The sequence below is a fragment of the Microplitis mediator genome, chromosome 9, assembly GCF_029852145.1.
Source record: "Microplitis mediator isolate UGA2020A chromosome 9, iyMicMedi2.1, whole genome shotgun sequence".
Lineage (NCBI taxonomy): Eukaryota > Metazoa > Arthropoda > Insecta > Hymenoptera > Braconidae > Microplitis > Microplitis mediator.
The window spans coordinates 10,880,655-10,901,527 of record NC_079977.1 but is presented as its reverse complement, the minus strand read 5'-3'; the positions used below and the strand labels follow the sequence as shown (position 1 = coordinate 10,901,527).

The following is a 20,873-nucleotide window of genomic DNA, read 5'->3' as shown; positions in this document are numbered from 1 at the left end:
TAATAAAAGTTTGATATTTTTCTACATCCCTGATTAGAAAATACGATTTGTGACGATTAAAACGATCAAAAATTAGTCGTCATCAATCGTTTTTATACCAAGTAAAAATGAAATCATTATGTTTTACGAAAATATTATAAATTTTTATCGACCGCCGCACCACCAGAGATCGGCAGAATCGATTTTTTCATCAACGATTTCGTTTATATTCGAATTTTTATTTAGTTATAGAAAAATACTAATTCTTCAAAAAAGTAGCAATATGTCAAAAAAGATTACTAATTGAAAAAATAATTGATAATTAGAGAAAAGATGTATCTAATTTTTCGGAAAAATAAATAATTAGAAAAAATATTATCTAATTTTTCGAAAAATAAATAATTAGGAAAATATTGTCTAATTTTTCTGAAAATAAATAATTAGGAAAAAAATTATCTAATTTTTCGAAAAATAAATAATTAAGGAAAAAATTATCTAATTTTTCTGAAAAATGAATGATTAGAAAAAAAAATTACCTAATTTTTCAGAAAAATTAATAGTTAGAAAAAAAATCAAATAATTTTTTTGAAAAAATGATAATGGGGGAAAAATCATCCGATTTCTTTTGAGAAATTAACAATGTGGAAAAAATTTAATTTTTCTTAAAGATGGATAATTACACGGAGAAAAATGCAGCTCATAATCAAATAGTTATTGCAACCATAATTAAAAATTTGCTACCTTAAAAATTCAAATAAAAACTCACAATCCGTAAAAAAAATCCCGATGATTAGTAAAAAAATAATTTGTTAATACATTTATTACTGTCTAGATAGTCATTTTTACTTATCATAATAATTACAATTTTAAGTAGAAATAATTACTTGACAACTCCAAATATCGCTCATAGCTTCAATAATCTTAATTTTAAAATTGTAATTTTTATTTTATTTAAAACTCAAATGCTTATATCACACTCAGTAAAAAGTACCATTACATCAATAAAAATACTATTTTAAATATATTTAGAGGCTTACAATAAAAAAACATATTATAATTTTATAGATTAGTTCGTAGAACAAATAGATTTTATTTTCATCTCTGTTGCGTAATCACAACTACATTCAAATTTGAATGTAGTTGCATTTCCAGCAAATAGAGGCAGCACCTACTGGGGCCTAGTGTCTAGTAATTAAATCTTAACTTGCGCAGTGCGACACATGCGCGTGTGAATTTCCTGCCTCGTGGAGAAGACCAACGCCATTATTCTTGCGTTCATATCATTTTCAAGTGGCACCACGTGTTTTTAATAATCAATTAAATTTGCACTCATCTCGAGTGAATAAATAAAAGTAATTAATTAATTACATTAAGGGTTCATAACTCTCTATAAAAATATAATTATTTTTGTAATTGTGAGCACCGGAGCCCATAAAATAAATAATAAAATCATCAAGCATCCCAGTGATCTACGACCAAGTTCCTGAGGAGGTTAATTTAACGGAAACTCGTACAGGTGCTAAATTACTCTTTTAAAAATTAATTCAAGTGCTCATCAGAATAAAAGACTTAGTTTTATTATTTATTTAATTATCATTATGCTCAATTTCTCAATTAAATTAAAAGTTATTTTCCGCTCAGTAGCCTCTGCAATCATGCTACCACGTGTTCAACAAATAAATTATAATCAGTGTAATTTATTATGAGCTTATTAAATTCAATTAAATTAAGTGATCATTATTATTAAAACTCAATAACTCAATTAGTTATGTATTCAGTGCTATTAAAAATAGTAGTTAACGTGTTCAAAAATTAACTTCGCTCGGTAACCTCTAATTTCATGTTACTTTACATTCTGACATTTATGCGATCAACTCAGTTTTCAATTAAACTCAACTTAGTTATTTTAATTCGTTTATTTACTCGAGCTCAATTCAATAATTTGTATTCAATCATTTACGTATTCATGAGCTCAGACATTCAACAGTATTGATAAATTAAATCAACGATTTAATTTGTAACCCAGTGACATTTTGTGCTGTGACAAATAAAAATATTGTTATATTTTTAAATATGCGTATTTTTCAAATATCCTAACCACCAACCAGTCCTGGCATGCATTTATTTTATTATTATTACAACAATCCCAAATAGCTTGTCTAAATTAATTTCAAATCTAAAAAAAGAAAAAAAAAACAACAATTATTTATCAAGAAATACAAATGAAATTTCTAATTACGACCTTTTTTGGCAGCACTGGCATAACATTTCATGACTACACGCAATTCAAAAGTTTGATCCGTCAATTTAATAAATTTCGGTAGGTTAAACATAGTAGCATAGCTAAATAGTCGTTCTACCGGTGCAGACGAAGGTACTATTAAATTTTAGAAAAACTTGCTTTACAATTGGATAAAGTTCCATTATTTTAATGTCATTGCTTTTATGAGCAAGAAATTTTTGGTACATTGTTTCGGAATCTGATGAACCAAGCGTTTGAAAATTTATACTATTTTTTTCTGGGACACTCTCCGAATAAGTAGTGAAATCAAAGAAATCATCAGCTCCTTCAGAAAAAGTGTCATCATCGACGGGCTGATCAGAACTGCTTTTAAAAGCTTCCATTATAGCTTCCATCGCATTGGCTTGAGCTCGCGATCTCAGTGATGCCAACCAATTCAGCTTAATATTGGATGACAACCTGCAGCAACAGCACTGGTTTTTCCTTCGTCGATGACATTGTATATATATCCAAAGCGATTGTCTAGAGCTTTCAACAAACCTGGTACAAGCTAATGGCAGTATTGAAATCGTAATTGCTTGCACCGGTTCAATTTATTCCGAAATGTCACTAGAGTTGGTAACAAATATCCATACGAGGCCAATTTATCACCCTGTAATTTATCGATCGCGTCAGCAATTGATTGATTACAGTGCAAATACTCTTCTATGAATCTGAAAGGGAATTATTTTTTGTATAATTGAAGCATTAACATTAATAATGAGTTCATTTCAGAGTTCAGTTCTAAATTTAAAAAAAAACGAATATTTCATCCACCACTTAATGGATCAAATATCTTAGTAGACGTGTTGTTTAAAGATTTCCATAAATTGGGACAACATTTTTATTATCAAAATTATTCCGAAATTCACATCAGACATTTGGTACACATTGTGTAGATTTCCCGAAATTTATCAGAGCAATTATAAGAAATCCCTGTTTAGAAAATCTCATAGAATCCAATAGATTCTTATAAATTCCCATATAAGTTCTATAAGAATGAATGAGTTCTAGAGAAGTATTAGAGTTAAGTATAGGGCCTTATACACACAGCTATAAGAATCTATCGGATATTTTAAGCAAAGATAGGTCAAAGTTTATTCTTACCGAAAATTATCCTCATCAAGAAGATTGTCTATGCCCGATTCTTCACCACTCGAAAGAATTTTATCTTTAAGCCCGAAAATTTGAAAAATTGATTGATATAGAGAGTTCGATCGTGTTACAACGGACTTTTGCAAGCTCTGTCCTAGAACTTTTTTCAATTTTTCGCTATTTTTTGGTGAAGACAGAAGCTTCCATAGTAAATTACACCTTTGGATCATTTGATTGTATGACGAGTGAAGTATTTTACATGACTTTATATAATTGAGCATATCGGTTGTTGCTACAAGGTTCAATGTATGACTAGCACAATGAATTTGTTCAGGTAAACTATCAGTTGAATCAAATTCATCATTCGGTATGAATTCTTCAATCTCAGCATGGTCATTCTCATCAGAATCACCGTCCATTTGGTTGTTGGATGATTCGGGTACTGCTATTATAAATAACAAAAATAAAAATAATGGAGTACTATAAATATCGAATGTCAATCCACTATGATTTTTATAATAATGACAATCATTTCATTGTCATAAAATAGTTATAGTAGTAGTAACAGTAATTGTGCCAGTAGCATGGGAACTTTTTTTATTTTTATCCTATAATTGTATTTGACGGTGAGTAAAAAATTTGAGTCATAAAAATTTCTGTAGGGAATTTGATGCTCTATAAAATTGCTCATGTGCTCGAAAGCTCTAAAATGAACGAATTAAAAGCGACAGGTATTTAAAGTTAATAACGTTCTAAAAATCAACGTTCAAACTGTTTTTACACCAAGACTGCTACTTTCACGAAAAATATTAGATAACGGCTTTTTAACAATTTCAGCTATGACATCAATGCTTCAAAAGCATCAATTACTTTACTTTTAATAAAACTCAGCTACAACCAACATTATTATTTTAACAAATTATTATATCATTAAAATATTCTTTATTAAAATCAATTGTACGGATGTGATTATATTTCTAACACAATATGTGCATAAATCGACTTGAAAATAAGTAAAAAATATTTTAATTGTACAATAAATTCTATAAAATAATAATTTTGATCATAGCAGAGCGTTATTCAGATAATTTAGTAAAACTAATCTATCGGAAATTTCATAGAAGTAGAAAATAATAATTTTAATAAAAATGAATTTATTGAACATATTAATTAATCATAAAGTGAGGAATTTACATTGGTGTTTTTGAAGACTTTTTGTAATATTCGAAATTTGTTATAAAGCCTTTGTTGCACGTCTCAATGCGAAGCGATTGAGTAGTGCTTTACTATCACTCTCTCAAGGTCAAACAATTATCTCTGCTTCAATTGCTTTTGTCCGATATTTTGTTGCACTTTCAGTATTAAATGAGTTGACAAATATCGACAATAACACTTTTTTATGACAGTAGATACTTTAAAAAACACTATTTTTTCTAGATAGTATAAAAAAAAAGCACACTCTGATGCTTCGCATTAGGAGTCGTGCAAAAATCGTTTTGAAAAAATATTTCAGTGGACGTCGGGTTGTCCGTATGTGCGGATGATGTATGTGGTCACGATAACGCCTAAAAAACTTCACTTTTTGAGTCAATTTTTCTTTCATTCGCTTCAGTATCATTCTGAGTAATAGCCTATTTGAAATTACTGTCCAATTCAATGTAATTTAATTGAAAAATGAATAGATTCATTAACGGTGAACAGTCTTTCTTGTATATATATATATATATCTCGTTGCCGTCTGAAACCACCTAAAGCTAGAGTCATAGTGCCATGGTCACATGACTAATTATCACCTCAACGCATGACCGTGAGGGGAAGTGGGGAGCGAGCCCAAAAACTCAGCCCTAAGACCCTACGGTGATTGAACTTCACTTCGATCCTGGATCAATTAGCAATAAGACGTATAATTCAGTTTTACTGTCAATACTAGCAATTCATTTGCGACTTTGTTAATACGGATAACTACTTTGTAAATCGGGAAATTAACTTGTGTTATAGTTGTATTACTAGCAATTCTCTTGCGATATACTTTACTGTCCAAGTTTACTGATTATTATAAATAAAGTTAGTTCAATTAAATATTACTGTACGTTACCGGCGATATACCCGCGATATAAAATCATACTGTGCCACGAATCTGTCTACATTATATCCAGCGCTTGCATTTTCTTGTAAGTAATTATGATTATTATAATTGGCAATAAACTTGCAAAGTATTCTGATTAATTCCTTTTATTCCATCTATCACTGTTCATCCTACTTATTTCCTATTTTACTGGTAAGATTATTAAATAGTCTGATAAAATAAATATTAATTAAGTTATAAATAGTAATTTGACCATCAATAAGAATATTCTATAATTTTATAAGCCGTGGAGAAAGTTGATAAGTTTTAAGATGCGTTGCCGAGTTTGAATAAGTGTGGGTCTTTGCTTTGCAAGAACCCCAGCCCACTGCTCTGTCCAAGTAAAATAAAATTTGTTAGAGGCCAGCCTAAGCCAGGGTTCAACCCGCGAATTCTGGTGGCTGCTGGTAAAAATCGCGAAGACGAAAAACGATTTGTCTCAATATATATATATATATATATATATATATATATATATATATATATATATATATATATATATATATATATATATATATATATATATATATATATAAATAGTTCAATCTTTGGACACACATGGGCGCTTTTCATCATCTCAGTTTTATCTTATTTCATTTCAAACAAATTCTCAATATTTTAGTCATTAAAAATACAAAAAAATCACAATATTAATTTATAAACAAACTTAAGAACTTTTTTTTTCAATAAAATTTGTTACACGCAGTGACATAAAAAAAAATACCTGGTGTACTTGGTATAGAGAATGTTATTATTCTTTTAGTTTGTTCGCTAGAACGTCGAGATGCGCTTAAGTTGCGGAAAAATGAATACTATTTACGAGAGAATTTGAAACAAATTTTTTCTTTTACTTTGTTTAATACTTTTACGGAGTATTTATATCCTTAAATATTAAGTAACTGATTTATGATTATTTTCGTCATAAAATAAGCGTTGAGACGTGCACTTTTGGATTTTCCAAACTTTTTGATATTTTTCTTGAGAGTAGCAGTTTTCATGTAAAAACAGTTTTAACGTTGATTTTTAAAAAGTTATCTTTTAATACCTGTAACTTTTGAACCGTTTGTTTTAGAGCTTTTGAGCATATGAGCACATGAGAACAGCCGAGAGAAAAAAAAATTTCGATTTGTTTTGGAGCACTCTAAAGAATATACTTGTTTGTGGGAAAATGTTCCCTTTATTTTTATTTTTATTTTAATTTTATATTCTAAATCTAAATTTACCTGCAAATGAAATTGAATTAATGATCTAGTTTTTTAAATTAAATAATTATGAGGATGGATAGGATGAATAGGTATTATTCAATGAAAGTCGTGGTTTGGGTATATCAAAAATGAAGAATATATTTTGACCCAAAAAAGTTAGGGAAAGCACTACGGCATAAAACCCTTTGAAGAAGTACAATGAAGAAGATTAAGAAGACTGAGCTATGATAATGAGGGTAACTCGTTGAACAATTGACACAAAATGAAATGTAGAGATGTGTGTGTGTGTATCGTGATGATATGCACGAGAGTTTAAATATAGTTGACGTCTATGCGATGTTAAATCGTCGGAATTTGTTATGAAATTGTATCAGAATATAAACGTCTGTGTATGCTATGATAGAGAGTCCACTGTGGGACCGTTAAATAGTACTTGGTACTAGAGAGCGAGCGAATGAGTGAAAGCTTTCAATGCGCTGAAGCGATGTTACCGATTGATCAGATCAGCGACATGAATTGAAATGTCAAAATTGTAATGGGATATTCCAAAGACAATATGACGTGACTAGTCGTTAATTTGAATGAAAATTGGTTTAAAATTTGACTAATCGCTGTTGTCATTAAATTGAATGAGAACTGTTTAAATTTTGACTATCGCTGTTGTCGTTAAATTAAATGAGAATTGTTTAAATTTTGACTATCGCTGTTGTCGTTAAATTGAATGAGAATTGTTTTGAATTGAAGTTAAATATCAATTAAATTGTTAGACGCCTTTAGCCATGCGGCTATTGTATAAATGAGGTTAGATATGCTATCTATATGACAACGGCAAAGTGTGTTGAGAATAATTAAGGCGCGGACACATATCAAATTTAATTTTGTCTGGATTATGATTATCACGTATGTATAACAATTATTTATGTTTAATCACTGCAAGGTAATTAGTATTTAAAATGTAAACGAATAAATCGATGAATTGACTGAATTTAATGCAAGTTAATAATTATTAACTATTCAATATTATTCGAAGCGATTATTATTTGATATTAATATGAATATTAATATTAAATATCATCTTCAATCCTATTGAATAATTAATAGTAATACGACTAAGTATTCGAGATTCAATGGGTGAGACCCACGCGCAACAAGTCCCGGCTTGTTTTTACTACGACGTAATAAAACACCCGGTCTTTATTCAATTCCCGAAATATTATTGAAACTCAACAAAATAATTAGCAAAAATTATGAAACCGTATTAATTGATACTTATCTTGGCACGATGGCACGAAATCGTAATTGATAATCAATTAATTAACAATTATTGTTAATTTTAATATTGGCTTGGCAATTTAGCGGATAGAATGTTCACAGCAAGTGTGTACAGTATGAAGACTTGTGGTCAACTGACGAAAATACGCGGTGACGCCGGGTCGTCGTTTCGACGGAACGGAAAAAATCAGACACCCAAACGACAGAGATATACTGAAGGCGTGAGTGCAACGAAGATGCACTGAGAAACTGACGCTATGTTTAGCGCGCGCGTTCGCGGTGCGACCCGAGTTGGCGACGGGATGCATTTTAGCACCGCTAGATGGAGACCGGTTTAAATATTTAATTATTATGATGACAATTCATTTTAGGACTTCCGTTCTCGACCGAACAATTCTCACTATTGACAACAAATTACACTTTTTTATTACTTCATGGAAATTTGAAAAATTTTGTTTATCAATTACTGATACAAAATTGTGCTGTGTGATATTTTATACGAATTTTTAATATTATCTTTTTTCATAGAAAATTTTAAAAATTAATGTAAAAACTACCTTGAAAAAACGATTCACCAACGTTCACTCCAAACTCGCGAAATGCCTTGACAAAGTTTGATCCATTATCAGTCACTGTAGCCAGCACTTTTTTGTCGATACCATATGACGCATGTATTTCTTTAATCAATTGAGCTACTCGGTCATAAGAATGAGCGCCCTTAAGTCTTCTACAAGCTATAGCGTAAGATTTACGTTCAAAAGTTTGACTTTCGATCTGAAAATCATCGTAATGCGCCAAAAAAAAAAATCGTCTTCGGAAATACGCATGGTTATGTCCTGTTAAAACTACGAAATCATATATTTTTGTGGCAACTAGTGTTAACGTTCTATGAAGTGTCATGGAATTCATATAATAATTAAAAATTGTTGTATTATATATTTTTTCATGATACCAGCATCTCAACTTGAAGTTTCAGTGTCTCTACAGCCCGTCGAAACAAGCTAATTTCAAGCCGATACTGCAAACAACTGCTAGCGAATTTGTTATTCAAAAATACCTTCGCAGCGGGAAGAAACATGCGTGTTTCTTCCCTAGAGAAGAAACACAATTGTTTCTGTCCGGTGTCAGTTATATTTAACGTTCATTTGCAGTCTTATTACTCTCATGTGTTTACATGTCACTTGACTTTATTTATTTCATTTTTTAAGTGACAGTTTTAATTAATTAAATAAAATTATTAAAAAATAAGTGAAAATAAAATTTTTGTATTATTTACTATTTAATAAATGACTGTAGATAACATATTTCTCATTCTCTAACAGTTCTCCGCATCATCGGCTTTAAATTAACTTGTTTCTTACTGGCTGCTGACACTGAATCTTGAAGTTCGATGCAGGTAACCATGAAAAATATCGTGTGTGACTCAGGATAAAACACGATTTCAGACTACGGGTGATGTCAGCCTGCGGCTCGGGCAGCCAACCTCACCCTAGTCTGAAATCGTCTTGTTTCATCCCTTGTCACACAATATACTATTTTTTCGCAAAATGTGTCAGAAATTCACCAAATAACCGCTTTCAAAATTTAAAAATTAATCTTCTTAAGATCTCGAGTTCAAAATAATCTTTAAAATTTCTGAGGACAATTTTTTTATTGATTAAAAAAAGTGTTCTGTTCATTGTAATTTAAAGAAAAAAAAATCATAAATTTCCAAAACAACTTATTCAACAATTCATTTCCAATTATTATATAAAATTGTTAAGGATATTTATAAATAACAATTGTTGAAGATTCTTAAAATTAGCCACCAAAGTAGATACAAATATGCATGGTCAGACATTTTTAAATCTTTCTAACCCTAATGATTTAAATAATGATTAAATATAACAAAGTGTTTTACAATTTGAATAATCATTACTCAAAATTAATCTGCTAATTTTCTATTCTAATTTTGGAATTACGATTAAGGATTGAAAATCAGATAGATGCGTTTAAGTTCAAATATTCGGGATTAAAAAATAATTTTTAATTTTTAATTAAGTTTTTCTGAAAGAAAAATTAAAATTTATATTTCTAATACAAATTATTTGCGTTAATGTATTCACATTTTTGTAGGTGAATTGATAATAATATTAATTACTGTCAAGAAAATAACGAAAACAAATTTCAATTTAAAAAATAAAATCATTAGTTTCAGAAAAACAAAAACTGTTTTTTTGTTCTACGACCATCTTAGTTAAGTTACAGCCTTTTTAAGATTACCGAAAAATTTTGGATATTTTGAATATATTCTTAAATTTTTGTCACCCGATTATTTCTTTGTAAATTTTATGATTTACAAAATATTATGTAAAAATTACAGAATATGTTAGGCTATTTTCAAATTAAGAGTTCTGTAAAATTAGTTTTCAATGAAAGACCATTTTATTCTGTACTGTAGTTATTTATAACACAGTTCTGTTGCATCAATTTTTGTACCTGCAACGAGACTAATCCTGTTACTGCACTAGGACAAAACCAGTTGAATGTTGTATTGAATAACTTACCCAATGAATCGTCATTCCTAAAAATCGACGATGCTTACTTGACCAAGTGTCAGCAGTTGTACACACGAATTGAACATTATTAACCATATCTTCCGTGTTGCAAATATGTTGATTATAAGCATGTTTTATACGGCGTTTCACCGTTCGGGTGGATAAATGCTGAAGTGGCACATTACCTTTTTTAATGTTAAAATCTAAAAAATCAACCAATGAAATTGTTGAAAAAAAATTTACACACGGTCAATTTTTTTAGATTAATTATCTAATATATTTCTTTCTCACTGATAATAAATGAAATTCGTTCATTTTTTATCCTCAGTAATCGCTGTAACAACTAATCATATCCAAATCTAATATAAAATGTACCCGGAAACAAATAAACTATAAAAATTGAGAAATGACAAGTGATATACAGTCTTCGCTCGACCGCTAAGGTGATTGGACCTAAGTCGGAACAGTGAGTTCAACTAACACAATAAGTGATTCCATACGTGTCACAGTGCTGGTGTCAAATTAAGTGCAGTTATATTATACGAGTTTATACAAAGCTTGAAGACAATTACTTAAGTCAGTGGATCCCTCTGGGAACTCCACAAAAATGTCCTCAGTAAACGTGAACAGTCAAAGTCAATCATACCTTAATGTTACAAAAAGTGTTAGTTTCCCAACTAAAGATCAAGCAATTGTTATCGATGCAACCACCGATGCCCAGATACAAGATTACATACACAGCCTATCCAACTTAGTCAAACCGGAGCAAATTAAATTCATATCCAGAATTTCTAACAATAGAATCTGCGTATATCTATCTAGCAAGCAATTAGCTGAGAATCTCATAGAAAAGCATCCAAAGATTAAAGTTAACAACTGCATACTCCAGATCAGACCCCTAATTTCAAAAAATATCAGAGTTGTTATGTCAAATGTATGTCCAATTATTCCGCACGAGGTTATTGAAGAAGAACTACGCAAATCTGGAATCAAACTCACATCAGCCATTACGTTCTTGAGAGCAGGACTTCAAAATCCAGCTTTCAGTCATATCATGAGCTTTAGAAGACAGGCGTACATAACACCCGAAAACAAACCTAAGCTTCCGGGATCGATACCCATTCTTTATGACGACAGAACTTACCGCATATTTATCTCTACAGATTCCCTATCATGTTTGATTTGTAAAGATGAGGGACACGTTGCAAGAAACTGCCCCTCAAACAATACCGTTCAACAAACAATGCCAACTAATCAACATTCTACTTCAGATAATCCTCAAAAGAATTCAAATCTAAATAGCTCTGCAATGACCCATGCTAAAGCTGCAGTAAGCCAAGAGCAAGGTAAATTTATAAGTCCTGCTAGTCTGATCACGACCAGGGTTGGGCAAAAATAGTATCTTCATCACTATTTTTCGCTTAAATAATTAATTTTTCAATTATTTAATAATTTATTAAAAATTATTACGAATTTTTTCAAAAAATTAGTATTTTTTAAACTTATTTTATTAAATATCTCGAAATAAAAAATTTGAGTATTGATAATTTTAATTAAAAGAAAAATTAAAATTATCTGAAAAAGAAATTTCAATTGCCAAAAAATTCAACCATTATTTATTTTATAATTAATAATTAGCAGAATATTTATCATTTTCTTCACAAAAATTTCTAAATTCTAGAAAAATTTCATACTCATATCTGATAATTATTCAATTGACAAGCAATTAGATAATTTTTTTTCAATAATTTTAATTTTCTTGAAAATTAGGATCAAATTTCCTTCGATTATTAATTTTCAAAAAATTAAAAATTATTTGTATCTAATTACTAATTACTTCAAAAATTAGGAAATCGTTTACTTTTAATTATTTATTAAAAAATAATTAGCAAATTTCTGTGTCTAAATATTAATTAATCAAATATAATCAGGAAATAATTGTTCTCTAATTATTGATGTTTAAAATAATTAGAAGATATTTTTTCTCTAATTACTGATTTTCAGAATAGTTAAAAAATATTTTTTCTCTGATTACTCATTTCCAGAATAATTAAACCGTACACAATTTTCGAAGTGAGTAAAGAGTGATTTGGGAGTAAATACAAAAGAGATATTATTCAGTTAATTAACTCCCCTCGGTAGTGAAATTCACTCCGAAGGGAAGTTTTTAAATAATCGTTAAGAAAAAAACTTCACGCAATAGATTTTTTTAAATACTTCTCATAGAAATTGAGAAGTTTTGCGGTTATCGTCGATCAGTGCAAGGAAGTCTACATTCACTTTGGTAACTAATAACTCGGAAAAAAATAATCATACAGAGAATCAATGTTGAGTTTTAAAAGCTTAAAAAAATTCTCTATAAGCTCTTATAGATAAGTGATTTTTTAGAAACAATTGAAAATTACCAGAATAAACAATTCTTAAATATTCATCCACTTTGTCTAATATAAAAATTTTACTTACGTCCTACGAAATACCGCAAACGACAACTCGATAATTTGAAAAGTGGCTGAGTGGACGGGAATTGAAAAAAAAAATCCTAACTTTTACACGTAAGGGAAGGGGGAAAAAAAGCGGGATACTTCAGAAAATGCTAAGGTTACGAGGACTCAAATACGCTAAATCTTTTTGTTTTTAATGATATCCAAAGTAAATAAACAAAAATTTCATTCACCGTTAAAACAAAAAAAAATTTGTATTCCTATTAAATAAAATTGATTAAATTAAATTTTCTTATAAGTAATTTACATAAAGAAAAATTACATTTTACACAATTACTGGATGCAAAGGAAGAAAACAAAATTTTATTGGTTTTTATCATAAAACAAAAGCCATCAACATTTTTCGATTAACACTCGATTTTTGAAAAAGTTTAACAAAAAATGATCGAAAGAATGCTCAATTATATTTACAGAAGTGATTTTGGAATATTTAAAAAAGTCAATTTTTTTTTTTTTAATTTTGGGGGTACCTCGTTTTGCCTACCCTACCCCCTTTTGCCCCCTTCCCCTATTTTGAATAGAAAAACTTCAAAATCAAATGTAAAGTATTCAAAACTAAAATTAAGAGCAGAAACTTTCAGAGAATTTTTTTTCAATGACTGCAACTATATTTCAAAGTGGAAGGGAAAAAAATTAAAAAATAATAGTTCCAAATGGACCACTCTAAGATATATCCGCAATTAAACATATATACGTTTCGTATCAATCAAGCGTGATCAGAATTACCGTCGGAATGTTAACAACACGCAAATTATTACAGTTAATAATCCGGGTTCGGAAGAAATGAACAATCAAGAAACCGAATAACGAGACCCGAATATGCAGTACTCTTAAGATCACTCAAAAACGATAATAAAATAAAATAACAAAAAAACAATAATAAAATAAAATATAAACAAAAAAACAGAAAAAAATGTCGATCAGACGACCATCGTGACACAAAAGAAACGGTGACGAATCACCATACAATTCTAAATTCTACAGGTACCAGTGGAGATAAATTAATCGGACTCGCTCACCGGTCGACGATCTCGAAGGTTGATGGATCCGTCTCCACGTGGTCGATGATCCCAGTATGGGCTGGCCGGGGTCGGCGTGAGTCTTGTAGCACGTGCGTCGTGCCCACCAAAAGCTGAACAACGTAATCGGCCTGTCCGATCACGGTACTGCGGCGATGATCTCACGCACTTGACGTGAGGTCAATTAAATATCTCCGCACACGGAAAATCAGAAAGATAGCCACCGGAATCTCGGCACAATTCGTCTTGATCGTTATTTTTAATTAATTTAAACTCGAATAAGCAGCAGTAACGAAATTTTCAATTTATAACAAGCAAACACGTGTACGTGTCAACAAGGTACGATCCAGAATGGCGTTGGTCGTTCCTTTTCCTTCCTCGTCAATCGTAGTTCAGGGCTTCCCCGGTTGGCGGCGCTTCGATCGCTACTAATGCAGAGCTCGGTCATGCGTGGCGCGGGCAATTGCTCCCCGACTCCCTCGATGTCGGTTCAGTTTCCCAAAATAAATCACTTGTGCATGTATACCATATGTCGTATAAATCGTTGTTACGACTGTTCGTGGACATTGGCTTGTTCGTTCGGGTGTGTTAGTCGTCATACAGGCTAAATCACTAGACGATGTCAACTTCCAAAAACGTTCCGCTGGCGGACTTATTTACTCTCCGCACTTCGGGTATTGTCGGCCGTTGTCGTCGAGTCGGGCATGTGGAGCGTAGCCGAATCCTCTTGGGCTCTGGTGACCAGCAAACGAGTACCTAAATTTCTAAAAACGCCACGATACCAACTTAAGCTAACTTAATTACTAAGAACTTATTACTATTATTATTATTATCATTAAATAACTCGGGTCTCGGATCCTTCTCGTACCAAGCTGCCAACTGAACGAAACAAATTGTCATACGCGGGAAAAGTTGCTCAAAAAGTTATTCAAACTCGTGATCGGCCAAGTCAATATACGGCAGCTGTCAAAATATATACAACCTTACATTATTAAATAATAGTAATGCACGGATTAATAACTAAATGACCACGTGTCGGCGTCAAATCAGAAGGTGAAATTTCAAAATGTCACACTATATAAGAGTTTATATCAGTCGTGTCTGATCAGATCAAAATATATTATAAAATTAAATATTCTATATTTTTTATGACAATTTATAGAATTTTAAAACATGTGACCTCACATTAGATGCATTCGTAGGACCTAATTTTGTAAAGATATATAAAATGGTATAAAATTTCGTTTAATCATGACTTTTTTTATTCAGGTCTTACTTTATAAAATTATATGAAATATTCTTATAAAGTCTTATAAAATTGTATAAAATTCAATAAGATTTGATAAAATTGCATAAAATTTAAAATAATTTTGTAAAAATATTTGTTCCCAGAATGAGAAAGTTGCAACTCAAATCTGTTATTGTAGTAACTAATAAAAATTGTTTATTTATTATCAGATATTAAAATACTTTCGAACTGACTTGCCTTCATCAATCCTAATCTAGAATATTATATTCTTTAACTCTTTCAATAATTATTTGCCAATTATTTAATATCTCTATCAATTGTACTGGAAAAGTTGCAACTCAAATCTGTTATTTTGTCTAAGGATTTTAGTAACTAAAAAAAATTGTTTATATATTATCAGATATTAAAATACTTTCAAACTGTCTTGCCTTCATCGATCCTTATCTAGAATATTATATTCTTCAACTAATCTGTAAAAAACGTAACGTTGTACAGTTAAGGGAAAATAAATATTAATTAATATTCTTTAACTATTATAATAATTATTTCTATTCATTTCGATAAGAAGGATGCTATTTCATTGAGCAGTTGTGATTTTTTTTCGCATCTTAAGTGACTTCAAACAAATGTTTATTTTTTTTTTTTATCATCAAATACTTTTATGGTAATTTGAAATCAACAATTTTGGCTTGAATTCTTATATTCTCCATTTATTTCACAGAATAATTGCAAAGTATTTTGTGTACATATTGAACAGAATAGAAAATACCAACGCGATATGGAAATTTTTTCTTGTAATTAAAGAAGGAAATACTTAATTTCAAGTGGACGATTAATATTAGTACGTAATTAGTAGTAATAGTACGTGGAATAAACATCTAATCATTTGAGAAAGGTTATTACTTTTCTAATGCAAAGAAATGTCTTATTTTTCAGGAAAACTTAATAGTTAGCCGAAAAAAAAATTCTTATTTTTCTGAAAACTTAACAATTAGCCAAAAATTAATCCTAATTTTTTGAGGAAAATTAGTGATTAGATGAAAATAAATTCTAATTTTTTTAAAAGAATTTAGATTTAGATTTAGATTTTGTTTATTTTATGCCAAGGCACAGGCCAAATGGCAATGTCAATTACAAATTGATTACATATGAATAAGTAAATAATGTTACAAATGTGAGTACATAACATGTTTATAAAAGTAGGTTATTGCTTTCAATGGTACCGTAAATATTTAAGATGCAATAAAAATAATAAAAGATAACGTAAAGAATTAAAATATTTTAAAGGAATACAGTGTGACAGATCACACTTGATTCGACTCGAATAGATTAATTTGATTCAACTAATAATTTTTTAGATTGTAATAGCGAGACTTAATCTTTAACAAGATGAAGTCCAAACTAACTGTCTAGGTTTAAGAAATAATCAAATACTTTGCTTTTAAAAACTTCTAGACTACTAGAATTCACAATATCACTCGGTATTTCTTCCCAAAGCTTGATCACTGTTACGATATAGGATTTCTCGAAGTAGGATGTAACAAAATTCGGTATTTTGAAAGATGAGTGTCTTTTTGCAGCAAGCCTGTCAGACCGTCGAACATCGGACTCTTCTTCAAACAGATCACGCAGATACTCAGGCTTTCCATATTCCAAAAGTTTATAAAAATAGCAGACTGCACAATAAAACCGGCGATATTTTACCGTTAACCATCCTAATTTTCGACGATAAGGACTGATGTGTTCATCTTTTCTGAGGTTAAAGATAAATCTGATCGAGGAATTTATAGTTCGTTGCAATTTTAGATCATTCTCAGATGTCGAATCAATGAGTACAAGAGAACAGTAGTCAATTAGAGGTAAGATGGTTGCAGTAATTAGGAGCTTCCTTATCTCGGTAGTAAAGATGTTTTTCCGAACTTTGAGGCTATGAAGAGCAAAGTTCATTTTCCTCACAGTTTGCAGAATATGGTTATTCCACGAAAGATTTTGGCTGATATGCACACCTAAGCACTTAGCGGAGTTTACATAGGGAATCACAACATTGTCAACTATTATGGGCGGTAACTCCATGGTACACAGTTGCTTTAGCTTGCCATTTGAGCCTAAGATCATAGCTGTTGTCTTCGACAAGTTGAGCATAAGTCCATGTTCTCGTGTCCAGTCTGCAATAGCTTGTGCATCAGCAGTGACTTGTTGAACTGCTTCTGGAAGCTGATAGGTAAGGCAGTGCCGATAAATATACATGTCATCAGCAAACAATCCATATTTGCAGAAGCTTATCCACCAGACAACAGAGTTCATGACGATTAAGAAAAGTATTGGCCCAAGTACAGAACCTTGAGGGACTCCAGAAGAGGTCCTCAGAAGTTCAATTGGCATTCCGTGGTCATTTAGGATAGATTGAGACCGGTTTGATAAATACGAAAGAATTAGTAATTAGATGAAAATAAATTCTAATTTTTGTAGAAAAATTAGTAATTAGATGGAAATAAATTCTAATTTTGTTAGAAAAATTAGTAATTAGCTGAAAATTTTTTCTAATTTTTTGAGAAAAATTATTTAGGCGAACAAATTTTTCTAATTAAAAAAAAAAATAATAATGCTTCGCATATCTTGTTAATTGATTGGGTATTAAATAATTAACCAGTACATTTTTCTAATTTTTGTTAGAAATTCAAAACTTTTTTTTTCTAATTTCTAAGCTTCGAATGAGTTCGTAGAATCATAATTTGAAAGATAGATTTTTTTGTAATTAGTAATCGATCTTCAATAAGTTATAAATTTTTTTTTCAATCAATAATATATCTATGCACAAATTTCAATTAAATTCATTTATTTTTTTTGTATGGAATTATTATAAATTTATTGAAAAATAAGTAATGATTACATCATTAATTATTATTATTTTTTAATTAAATAATTAATAATGAATTTTTTTTTTGCCGAACACTGATCACGACCCCACCTACCAAAAGACCTCTTTCTACCACCGACTCTGAAGTGACTGCTGAAAAATATGAAGACCCTAACAAAACCAAAAACTCGGAGTTTTCATCTGATGTGGAATTTTCCGATGAAAGTTTTTCCAGTAGCCAGGAAAGCCACTTGTCAAGAACCCAAAAAAAAAGATAAAGAAGACTAGATCACAAAAAGCAACTGACCAGGACTGGACCTGTATTGAAAAAATATTAAAGGAAAAAAGAGACAGTTACTCCTTCAACCTTTTGCAGCTACAGGACTTCTATGAAAAAGCTTTTGCTAACCGTTACTCAGCACAGCTGGCTCTTGAATATACAAGCAACTTAGAAGGTTTCAAGGAAATGCTTGAAGAGCTTGAAACCCACTACACCCGTCAAAGTCTAAAAAACCGAACTACGCGCATCATTTTCGCCTTCGACAGCTATTTGGATTTTCAGAAATCAAGACGTGAAGCTCAAAAGCCCAATATCAGCACCAGCACACCAGTAACAACAACTGACGTCACTATTTAAGGATTATCTACACATACCATATCCTTGCCATTGTCTGTAACTTGAGCATTAAATAAATAACAATAAGTACAAATAATACTTTTAAATCTACCCATAACTAGAATGCTAATCTTGCAATGGAATGTTAATGGATTTTATGCCAGATAGGAAAGATTACAACTTCTAATATCAAACACCACACCCGATATACTTTGTCTCCAGGAGTCGAACTTTAAAAACAACCACTGTGGATCAATTAGGGAATACGACTCACTCTTTAAAAACAGAACACACGCGGCCCACGCTAGTGGGGGTGTAGTTATCTACTACAAGCCATCATTAAATGCCCATAAGTTGGAACTACACACAAATCTTGAAGCTGTTGCTATCACCATCGAAATGCCAAAAAAAAATAACGATCTGCAATATTTATATCCCAAACTCGACAAGCATATCAAAAACTGAACTAGCCAACCTCAGGCAGCAACTACCAGAGCCGTACATAATAATGGGGGATTTTAATAGCCATAATCACCTATGGGGCTCCGGAAGTACCAATAAGAGGGGTAAATTATCGAGAGTTGGCTATCAGAAGATGACAACATGGTATTGTTAAACGACGGTCAACCAACTCACTTTACAACAGCAACAGCCAAAGAAAGTGCCATTGACCTATCATTCGCATCAGCTACCATAGCTCCTGAGATTGATTGGCGAGTGCTAAACAATCTCCACGACAGTGACCACTACCCAATACTCTGTGGCTTATATAGCCCAATAAATCCCCCACACAATGTACCAATCTGCTGGAAATTAAAAGAAGCTGATTGGTATAATTACAGGAATGCAATAAATAGTGAGCTATCCAAGATGATTCTAACAATAGACCCTTCAAACACGAATATTGATGAAATAATAAAGAATTTTACTAGCATTCTTCTACTAGCCTCAAATAATTCTATCCCTACAACCAATGGTGAAATACCGAAAAAACTAGTGCCCTGGTGGAACGAAAAATGTAAAACGGGCATCAGAGAGGCTAAAGCAGCACACAGGAAAGACAAAAAACACCCAACAGTTGTAAATAAAATTGAGTACAATAAAAAAAGAGCCCAAGCTAGATGAACCACTAAGGAAAGTTAGTAAAATTCCTGGCAAACTTTTATGAGCTCAATTAATCTACACAGACCGAGCACTGTCGTATGGAAAAAAATCAACTCCATGAAAAATAGAGCTTCCTATACAACATCCTTCGTAGAGACATCAGACGGCTCACCATTAACTGACCACAAGCAGATAGCTGATCACTTGGCCAACTTCTTTGCCCAAAACTCCAGCGATAATAACTACCCGGAAAACTTTCTTAACATCAAGACACAAACAAAAGAGAACTATAAACATTATCGAAATCAAATCATTGATCCCATAAACAGACCGTTCAAACTCGAAGAGCTCAAAACTGTGCTAGCCAACTGTGGGGACACTAGCCTTGGGCCTGACAACATACCCAATGCGCTGATTAAACAATTACCTGAGCAAGCTTTTAAACTCCTCCTAGAAATATACAACCACATCTGGACCAATCAGTTATTCCCTGAAGTATGGAGAGAAGCAATTGTCATACCTACACCCACGGCCAACAAGGACAATGCGTAAGCAAATAACCACAGGCCGATTTCGCTCACATGCAACCTGTGTAAAATACTGGAAAAAATGGTTAGCAAAAGACTGAGATAGAAGATGGGCGATGAAAACTGGATCGATGACAGACAATTTGTTCTGGCACCACAGATCCACCACCGACTACCTTGTGCACCTGGAGACATACATTTGTGATGCATTTGCTTACAATTACCATGTATTGGCAGCTTCACTTGACCTAGAAACAGCCTTTGAAATGGTCTCACCAGATAAAATCATCAGTATCTTGAAAGAAAAAGGACTCAACGGTAACATTTTGGGATTCATACCATGCTTCCTGCATAAAAATAAATTCAGAGTGAGATTTAATAATACTCTCTCAGATATATTTGAGACTGAAAATGGAGTACCACAGGGATCTGTTTTAGGTGTCCTAATGTTCCTGATAGCAATCAACAGCATATTTACTGTCATAGATGCGCCTCTGAAAGCTCTC

At 31.3% G+C, this 20,873-nt stretch overlaps 1 protein-coding gene across 1 annotated transcript; it reads right to left on the bottom strand.

The window, feature by feature from the left end:
- Window positions 1–886: 886 nt before the first annotated feature.
- Window positions 887–8,872, bottom strand: LOC130674623 (uncharacterized). The gene is made up of 3 exons (XM_057480011.1): window positions 8,515–8,872; window positions 3,368–3,800; window positions 887–2,934 (listed from the first exon to the last, which is right to left on the bottom strand). Exons 1-3 carry the CDS (start codon window positions 8,864–8,866, stop codon window positions 2,772–2,774), a joined length of 948 nt encoding a protein of 315 aa, XP_057335994.1. The 5' UTR covers window positions 8,867–8,872; the 3' UTR covers window positions 887–2,771.
- Window positions 8,873–20,873: the final 12,001 nt, after the last annotated feature.

What these genes read in the sequence shown, in the direction of transcription:
- LOC130674623 (XM_057480011.1), bottom strand. Translation starts at nt 8,866, where the DNA reads ATGAATTCCATGACACTTCATAGAACGTTAACACTAGTTGCCACAAAA. An exon ending in TGGTGAATCGTTTTTTCAAG is followed by an intron (nt 3,801 to 8,514) that starts GTAGTTTTTACA and finishes TATTTATAATAG; the next exon opens with CAGTACCCGAATCATCCAAC. An exon ending in CTTGATGAGGATAATTTTCG is followed by an intron (nt 2,935 to 3,367) that starts GTAAGAATAAAC and finishes ATTCCCTTTCAG; the next exon opens with ATTCATAGAAGAGTATTTGC.